Source organism: Limulus polyphemus, unplaced genomic scaffold (assembly GCF_000517525.1).
Source record: "Limulus polyphemus unplaced genomic scaffold, Limulus_polyphemus-2.1.2 Scaffold17, whole genome shotgun sequence".
NCBI classification, from domain to species: Eukaryota; Metazoa; Arthropoda; class Merostomata; order Xiphosura; family Limulidae; genus Limulus; species Limulus polyphemus.
Genome location: NW_013665627.1, coordinates 214,351 through 224,639, shown reverse-complemented (window position 1 = coordinate 224,639; position 10,289 = coordinate 214,351). Strand labels below are relative to the sequence as shown.

The 10,289-nt window shown below is 30.3% G+C and overlaps 1 protein-coding gene across 2 annotated transcripts in view; it reads right to left on the bottom strand.

Annotated features, from left to right (window-relative positions):
* LOC111085377 overlaps window positions 1–10,289 on the bottom strand; it is a 34,473-nt gene that overhangs the window by 10,571 nt on the left and 13,613 nt on the right. For both annotated transcript variants that reach the window (XM_022383650.1, XM_022383657.1), the window contains exons 2-3: window positions 7,585–7,648; window positions 3,512–3,597 (exon numbers count right to left, since the gene is read on the bottom strand). In XM_022383650.1, the coding sequence (XP_022239358.1) occupies window positions 3,512–3,597; window positions 7,585–7,648 (150 nt within the window). The remainder of the gene's footprint in view (window positions 1–3,511; window positions 3,598–7,584; window positions 7,649–10,289) is intronic.

The following is a 10,289-nucleotide window of genomic DNA, read 5'->3' as shown; positions in this document are numbered from 1 at the left end:
TACAATAGTAGTTTTTTTTTCTTTTAAGAACATAACTATTTGTAATGCTCCCTAAATAATAAAATAATAAATTACAGTGAAATCAATGAAGATTTTGTAGGTTTTGAACCAAACTAAATAACAATAAACCTTTTTTTGATTTACGGTATTTTCTTATTTTGATGTTTTGAGCTTTTTTGTGTTTAGAACAATATATACTAATTTTTAAAGTATCAAATTGAATTTTTGTTCTATAAAAATCTTTGAAATGCGACTGTAGCTTTTTTTCCCCAAAACTTTGTCTTCAAAATAAAGATAAGTTTTTTATTCCGAAAAATACGGTACCTAAAATTGATATTTAAAAATAAGTAAGTATCATTCTGTCTAATATACGTCTAAGCCCAAATGTATAAATAAAGTTTGATAAAACGTGTTCTGTTGCAATAGATAACGATTTTTTTCTTTATAAAGCGTGGTTCCACCAAGCAGCTAACTGGATCATTCACAGAAAAATACTATAACAGTATAAAATATAACGAATAATTTCGAAAATTCTGTTTTGTCACACTTATATTAAATGGCATATTCTAATATGGATAATTTTCATTGTTGTAGCTTTATAAGGTTTGAATAATAATCGATAATTTTTTGTAAGCATGAAAATATACATTAGGGTCACCGTGGAAAACTCAAAGATTATTCAGCAACATACACACATATACTGGAATATACAGTAACCACATCATAGATACTTGACATTTGGGTTAAAAGAATCGATAGAATATTCGAGGAATCCAGCGCTAGCAAAGGTGCAAAAGAGAGCATTACAGTTTGAAATACGCGTTTAATCCTCGAAATCTTATCTAGTCTTTAACAAGAATAGAAAAAGAAAGAAAGATAATTTATATGTGTACAATATAATATAACTTATATAATACATAAGTTTTTTTTACATAAAAGAAATTATATGAAACACAAGTCTCAAGATTGATAATTAAAGGTTTGGGTAAAATTTGTAATATTAAACTCGGAAAACAATTTGCAAAATAACTTTTATAAAAAGGTAAGTACTCCACTATGCACAAAACTAATAAATCAATATAAACTTGAATGCTTCAATCCGCAGCACTTAAAAAATATAGAAACATTTGTATTACAGAGAAGTCAGTTATTTCGTGAGATGGTGATTTTGATGATACTTCAGCCTGCATTTTAAAACCGAAAATATTTAAAACACTGCTTCTATTTACATTTTTCAACAATATTTTGAAACTCATTATTAATTGAATAACACATATTTCAATTAACTTTTAATGGCATTGACGTAAAGTGATATTTTGTATCAAAGGTTGTGACACAGAAATTGGAATATCTTTGCAATTTTAAGATTATATTTTCGTTTTTGAATATGCTTTCTTTCAAGTTCCTACGTAACAATAGGTAGTAAGTTGCCAAATTTTCGCTAAACAATTATATGGATTTTAAACTTAAGTGTGCATGTTGATTGTTTGAATTTAAAAATCATTGCATAAACTCGAAACTTATTTAATAATATCAATTTCCCTTACTTATTCATTTTGATATCGTAGAAAAAATAGGGGACATTGTTTATAATATGTGATTCCCTATATGGCCTTTATTGACGTTGCACAGTATGTGATCTTTACGTAAGGCCTTAGATATTTCTCTAAACAGCTACAACAGTCATGTTCAGTAATAGAAGGTTTTTTTTATAATAACTACAAATTAACTATATTCTAGACTTACAGAAAAAAATTGAATATGAAATAATAACAATTAAATTTTTTATAAAGCACTAACAAAAATACACTTTAGAGCTTATCAATTGGTTAAAATGAAAATACAAAATTTGACAGATAAAATTCTGAATTGTGTATTAATAATTTAATGTAACCTAATGACCAGGAAACATCATAAAAATACAAGTTTGTTCATAAGTTAATTGTACCCCACTTCAGTCTCTTCTCTATGGATAATTATTGGTTAAGAACATCGTAACTCGTTGGTGCGTTCTCTGTATGCCATGTTCAGGTACTGTTCACATTAATCTGAAACATAATTGAATAGAGTTGTTCAAACATTTGTTTAACAACAACTAAAAGCTTGGAATGGTGTTTTTTTTCCTTAGGGGTGTGTCTGTGAGCCAGAATTAAATTGTGGCAGAATGCTACAAGTTCTTCAAATACCTATAGAATGATAGGTTCCTTTTTTTGAGAGTGTAAAACACTTAAATACACCATTTCGATTAATCTGAAACCAGTTGAAAGAATTAATGCGCTGCCATTACTTCCTAATAATGTTAACACTCAGTCCACATGCCCATATCATGTTACGATTTTCGTTTTGAAAAGTAACTAGACCTTGTTTTTCGTCGTTCTACTGTTCGGTAAACACATCCTATTAATTAACTTTTGTGTTGTTTTCAGAGGGACTTGCAAGTTTAAGAACTCGACATATTGATAAAAAATAACATTAAAGTCACCATTTAATGGCTTTCCAAAATATGAATATCCTAGTTTTTTGTTACAATGTATAAACTCTTTTATCAACCAATTAATATTTCACTTTACACCAATATTTAACATTTCCTGATAAAATATGAAATATATTTTCTTATTATCCCCAAAATAACCAAACATATCAAATGTTAATTGTGTATAAAACTGTGACAAAAGTATGAAGTTACGACCCAATATTCCAAACTTAGATGTGGTAACACCTATTAGAGATCGACGTATTTATTAACAGATATTTCTCACCATAGTAGCAAAACTACTAGATGATTCATTTGTAAATTATTTTAATAGAAAACACTGTCAAAATAATTGTTTATAAAGCCTCACTGACACATTTATGGTTTAAGTGTATGATATGAAAAATTAAATTTTCTTTGTGAAATTTCGTATTTTGAAACCATCATAGAAACTAAGGATAATTAATTATGAAAATGTTCAAAGCAGAAACTCTTAAGTATAATCTTCTATAGAAGAAATGGTTCCGAAATATGATAACAGTATCAGATATATATATATAATATATGCAATAATTTCTGCTTTAAGTATGTTGAAACACCTTCTTCACTTTATTGCATATAAAAAATAAAATATCATGATTTTTTTGTTCTTGTTTTTCCAAACTAGTATATTTATTCAGAACTTTAATGAAATACAGTATTCATTAATACGCTCGGTGGCATTAGTTTACTTAATAAATAGTCCCCCGGTGGGACAGCGGTAAGTCTTCGGGTTTACAACGCTAAAATCAGGGGTTCGATTCCCCTCGGTGGATACAGCAGATAGTCCGATGTGGCTTTGAATAAGAAAAACTACACACACACACTCAGTAAATAAGGTTGCATGAAGTCGTCAGAAAACCCACGAGGAATAAATACCGAAAACAGAACTACAAAACAAGAGTGATAGGAAGCTGAAGTGCAAGGATGAAGTTTTGGGAAATATTTGATCGTTTGGTTACTTTTAATGTCTTTTGTGATATGAAGTATTGTACTTACCGTCAATATTCCAGCAAAAAGAAGGATCGAAGACAAAACACACGATATTGACAGGATACAGACGAGAATGGCGAACAATAAGTATACTGAAAAAAAACAAACGAGATATTGAACAAACGAGAGAAAGCAGAAAAATATTTATTTTACTCCTTATGGCATCATAATGTAATAATCTTAGAGAGACTTTTGTTGAAAATAAAAAGAGGCTAACAATTCTTATTTCAGTGGTAGCAAAGATGAAACAAGCAAAATTCCAACACTAAAGTGTTATGTTTACTGTGAGTTCTTTGGGGTAATTACTGTTACCATAAAATGAAATGTTTCGTTCTGGTTAAGATACTCATTCGAAGTTCATCGGCTACACATTATTGATATATATATATATATATACGTGCGCGTGTGTGTGTGTGTTGTTGAGCCATCAATATTAACTGGCCTACTTGACTGGTGGACTAACGTTTGCTATAAAAATTTCAAGCGAATTTGCATAAAAGACAAGAATTTTTATCTTATGATTAATTTTTACTACAAAGTGTTAATCGCTCTAAAAAAAACGATTAGGCCCCTACTTTTGCAGTGACGTGTTTTTGCAAATCTCGGGTAACACTATTATTTATATAGTTCAAGACGATTTTTCTTATTTTAAACTGTCAGGGTAAACTTATGATTTGATGAACATGTAACCGCTATTGTCTCTCTCTCTCTCCGGATCGGGATTTAGGTCTTTTACGACCTAGAAGGGTCAAGTTCTAGTAGACTCTTTAACAGAACGATTGGTTTGTTTTGAATTTCGCGCACAGCTACACGAGGGCTATCTGCGCTAGCCGTGTCCCTAATTTAGGAGCGAAAGACTAGAGGAAAGGCAGCTGGTCATAACCAACTACACTGTTACCAACGGATAGTGGTAACTGTAACATTATAAGCCACCACGGCTAAAAGGACGAACATGTTTGGTGGGGTGAGGATTCGAACCGCAGATTGCAAGTAAAGCGCTCTAACCACCTGGCCATACTGGACCTTCACAGAAAACTCACACAGGTAGAATGTTTAAAATAAAGGGTAATTTCATATACTTTTCGTAATTCAATAATAAATCAAATATACATACTAAGCAAAAAAGTTATTATTCAACTACGAAGTGCGTTAGTAAAGAAAATGATTTCAAAGTTGGCTGATGTCTATTTATGCAAACACGGGTCTCGTCTTTCTAAGGCATAATTTTGTTTGCTCTAGACGAGATATTAAAGCGAATTTCTGTAATGGTGATATTACAGTGAATAATCTATTGTTACCTGTTACAAGATTAAACAGTTTTAAAACAGTAACTACATCCTAGGTACATTATTTCTTTATATTCAAAATTTTAATTAGAAAAAAAAAGGAATTCATGTATTTCTATTTTTTTTATTCGTGACATCTACGGTACTGAATTGTTCATACTCGATACTTGAAATCGAAAGTTATGATAGTTTGAGTTAAAACAACGAAAACTAACCATCTTATCGTAACTACGTTTTCAATTCTAATCGCGCTGACGTGCAATTACTGCTATGTGGCATAGGTGTGATAATATAGATGAAAACTCTTATTATCACCCCAAACAAATCGCTTAGAATAATAATACAGTGTACATTATTATGAAAGAGATAGCAATCGCATACATCGCTTATCGGTAAAGTCTGAGGACGCTTATAATGCTAAAATCGTGGTTCGATACCTGATACTAGCAGAGCACAGATAATCCCTTATGTAGGTAGCTTTGCGCTAACATCAAACAAAAAAAAGAACCAATCAAAATCAATAACTAAAATAAACAATAAACAGTCGTATAATTTAATTTAACGTTCATATAAAAATACTGAAACTTGAATGTTACAATACTGATCTGATAAATGAATATACATATAAGTATATATGAATATGCGTTATAAGCATAGCTTTTATTGTAATATTTGAAACTGTTATGCTACATATTCTTAAACAGCATTCCATTGAACATGTATTACACATTTGAATTATACTGCCAATACTTAAAACTATTGAATAAAATGTTTCTGCAACTTTATCAAACTTTTTCGAGTTTTAAAAACAGCACATCCTATCAAGTGCTCTGGAATGTGTATCAAAGTGTTAAAACTTTATATGATTATTATTGTATTACAATGTAAAGTACACTTTAAAAATACCTTACAATAGGCTTCTAACTGAAGTCTTATATTTTTTGTGTTTCCACTAATGATCTACGTTTTGTAACATAACTTTTATATTTTTAATTAATACTATTATCGACCTGCTGGGTTTATAATTGTTATGTAGTTTTGAAACCTACAAGAATGCTTGTCTTGGTACTGAAAAATAATATTGTTAATATTCAATTTATAATGAATTGAACAATATATCTTGTTGTGAATGCGACTTAGGTCTCTAAAATATTGCAGAAACATGTCTTACACTTTTACTATCTTACGTTGCTCTTCAGAATGAGCGAGAGAATATTTTGTTCCAAATTATTTACAAATTCAATACTATTCAAACTATTAAATGTACTTAAATCTGTAATGATTTTAAATGAGCCTAATTTTCACAATCTAACCTATATAAAAACCAGTATTTGCCACGTCACGTCTGATTTCTCTTCATTTCTCGAAATAGGAGGAGTCATAAGAGCCAAAATACATTTATCCAGATAGAATAGTTCGATTACTGTTTGCCCATTACGATTTTAGTGATGGGGGTGCGAGAGGACCGTGAGGGGGATGCCGTGAAATATTATAAGTGTAGTTAGTGTTGGTATAATAAGCCTAAAGTAAAGACGTAGTGTGGGATCACCTAGTCTAGAACCAAGTGCATAAAATTTATCATGAATGTGCCACGAATTCATTTCATGAATGATCTTAATTTTGATTGGCTCACAAAGGAATTTACCGACGTTTGACTGCCTCGACTGCACTTTCCTGCCTCTTTGTTGATTGAGCTGGGGATATTTTAAGCAAAATTTACTTATTTCAGTTAGCTCTGAAATGTGATCCTCTTCATTTATTACGACAAAGCATAGTTTTATGACTGTAATGCAGACAGTCTGTTCCTTTGTTACAACAGGGTATATTATGTGGTGGGAGTGGGGATGGTAGTACTTGCCCCGTGATTTTTGACGGGCTATACGCTAGTCAAGTAATAAAGACCAGATATATTTGTTAAAATAAAGTTTGTATGCAATACCAATTGAGCCACTGTAAAACCAATTAAGATTAAAAATAAGTGAGAAATGTGTTAACACCACAAGTTTGCATGTTCTTTTTCAAATACATCTATAAAAATGTATTCCTGTACTTTAATGATGTAATTGCAAGTGAAATTCCTGATGCTAAACTTCACTCCTCTTATTTCTAATTATATAATTTTAACTCCAGTTTTGAATATAAGGCAACTACCGTTTAATTCTTGGTTTCATTTGTAGTGAGTTTTTGTTGATTTTATTGAATGATATGAAATTTTGATTTTTGTTTCTAATTTATTTAAATACATTCACAAAAGTACGATATTAGTGTAATAATCAGTTATCAAAAAGGGCACAGTTGTTTCCTAAAATAACGATTATTTGTATTAATGGAAATTATTTTATGCATCACATATTAACCAAATTTACAATATATATATAAGGAAAGATAAATAACCTGCAACTATCAGTGTATCTTCATAAAAGATATCATAATCTATTGTAAAAATTATCATCAAAGTTCTAGAAATGTTAATGCTTATTATTTTATTTAGCAATATTTTTACATGTTAGACTCTCAAATGGTTAAAATATTGTTCACAACTATTAAGCGTACTTACAACAAATAGCTCTACTAATAATTGCTGTGTATCTTTTTATTAATTTATTAAACTAGGTTCCAACGCTTAACTTAATACTAAAAAAAATATGCAAATGAAAGAAATATCAAAGACGAATTACATAAACAAAGGTTACCATTCGTAGGCTTACTTGAATTACTTAAGTAAAACAATGATGTTGTTTCTATCTAAAGTTTTAACTCTTATACGTGAGAACTGAAAATCCGAGTACTTACCAAAAGCGGCTGTCCCAAGGCTGATGTGGTAAGAAGCCACAGACATCTTTATCAGGTAGAACAACTGAAGGATAAATCAAATATGATAATTTATAAACATTTCTTTCATAAACAGGTTTTAGATCATATAAACAAAAAAAAACGCCAAACAATATCTACATAATAATACTCAGTTTTTTGTTTGTCCTGAAAATGCGCGCGCACCTTACTATCTAAATGCGCATGAGCACACACTTATTTCAATGGATATAAACAAAAGACGGATATAAATATACTTTAGTAGACATTTGTACAACAACATAATGAAAGATTATGAAAGCTTCTAAAAGGATCTAACGATAGGTGGTAGAAAAAGATTATAAGCTTATTTACTGATAGTATTAAGTACGGTAAAGTTTAGTCCAAACTAAAACTAATGCAAAAAACGTACACAAGTTACAGTGTTAATTTACTCTTTGTCGAGTATAGAATTCACTTAAGACATGGGACATTATACATTAACTATGATACCAACATCAATAATAACAATGCAAAAACATGACTAATAATGTTTAGACATATATTAATAACTATTATTATTAATATTATTAATAACTAAATGTACTTCCGGAGAGTCCCCGAAAGTTTTCTCTTTCAAGGGTAAATAAAACCAAAATTAAGAGCAACAAATATTTTTATTTCTTGCTTTTGAAGTTCATATGTCATGCTCTGTTGTAGCCTACAGATGCATAATTCTTATCCTGATTTGTGGCATGTGTACATTTTACTGACATCACGACAGTTCAAACTGCAACATTAAGCATCCCTTATGTGACGTCATTTTAGTGTATAGTGAATGACTGACAGACAACACAATACTGTATATTGGTGTGACTGGTAAAGTCGGGCGGCCATCGGCCCCCTTTTGGGGACATATTCAGACATCTCTCAGTATTTTTCAGTTAAAGACCATGACTACATACATAAGTACGAATAGACATATGGTTATTACGCTTATAATAACAATTGTTAGACACTGGGTACATTTCTCCACAATGTAAGTCATGTATTAACTAGTATTTGTGCATGATTACCTGACAAATATGGTTATTTTTCATGCAACCACTAGTCAAGTTACAAATACATTTGAAGTTCACTAACCAAAAATAGCTGTGCTTACAATTCATATACTGATAATTACTATCCTCACACTTAACGTTACTCTAGATATCCAAACAATTACTGGTCATGCTTTTTTCTTCCTTCAAATTTGTTTGTCATACATAACATGGCAGAGATATCCTTAATTAAATACCTGACATTTTTCATACTTTCCAATACTTACCAATCTTATTCATAATAACAATATTACGATAATTAAAAAGCAATATCAGCTAGCAAATACATCAACAGTTACCAGTCATGTAATTTATTTCTCTTATTACCAAAATTATAAACTAAGTCGAGAATGAATCGTGACGCCATGCACTTTATCATTCGTTTCATATTTTCCTCAGTGATTTAGGTTTTGGAGAATTATACCACTTATCACTAACCCTAAACAAAAGTAAATCGAATAGAAAACAAGGCTAACTCTTGCATATATTAGCATTTATTAAATTAATCTTTGTTCTTCTATCTTATTTGATGATTAAAAAGTAATTCAACTTAATTGTACTATATGGTTGTTTTTACTTCCTTTTGGTCATTCTATATCTGAATCTCTATTTGATGACAGTTACTCAGCTAATATAAGTCACCCATTTCCTATTTATTTAAGGAAGACAGACTTGCACCAGCTTCCTTCAACAATTAATTAGATATGAGATTCAAATGATAGTAATTATATTCGTATTTTGGGCTATACCAATGCAAAACATCAGAGTTTAAAACAACAAAAACGTATGGTAGAAGGAAAACCAAAACAAACATATAAAAATGCTGTTTCTTAGATGTTTTCATACCACAACAGTTGTCTTTGCTTAGCTTCTTTGTCTGAAAACAAAGATATTCATGTTTAATTTAAACCCAATTTTTTTCATAGGGACTGAACCATGGAGTGCATGAAAATAAGACAAAAATAATTCTGTAGACAGCTTAAGTTGGTTATTGTTCTGTCGGATAGCGCAATCTTTCAGTGCAATATATATATATATATATATAACGCACTTAAATTAACATATTCACAAACTTCATTTTAAATTAGATTGAAGTTCTATAAGTCCACTATCTTTTGTTTAGTTTTTTATCTTCATTCACACACATAGAACATTCAATCCATTTGACAGGACTGAGATAAATGAACGTTCATTCTAAGTAATAGTTCAATGTCATTCGCTGAAATTTTCAAGTTAGGATGTCATTCACAATGCTTATCCTGTGTGTAAAAAACGACGATGTGATATACAGTGCGCTAAGACTTGTCTGCTATAATGAAAGACTAAACAGCACGAAGAATACACAGTAAGGAAAGTTTTATTTTTATTTGAAATCAGTGTATTTTAGGTTTTGTAATAAAAATACAAAAAAGACTAACAGAACTGAAAGTCCAACGACATTTTGGAGGAACCTACCTGGTTGTCATTGAACCTGAATCACAAGAGAAATATCTAAGTGAAAAGTAAATATATACACAGCGTGGGCACAAGTAAATAGACACCTAATTTTTCGTCATTTAACTGATTTATGCTAACTAATTTGTGTTCACAGAGCACTATATAAATGAA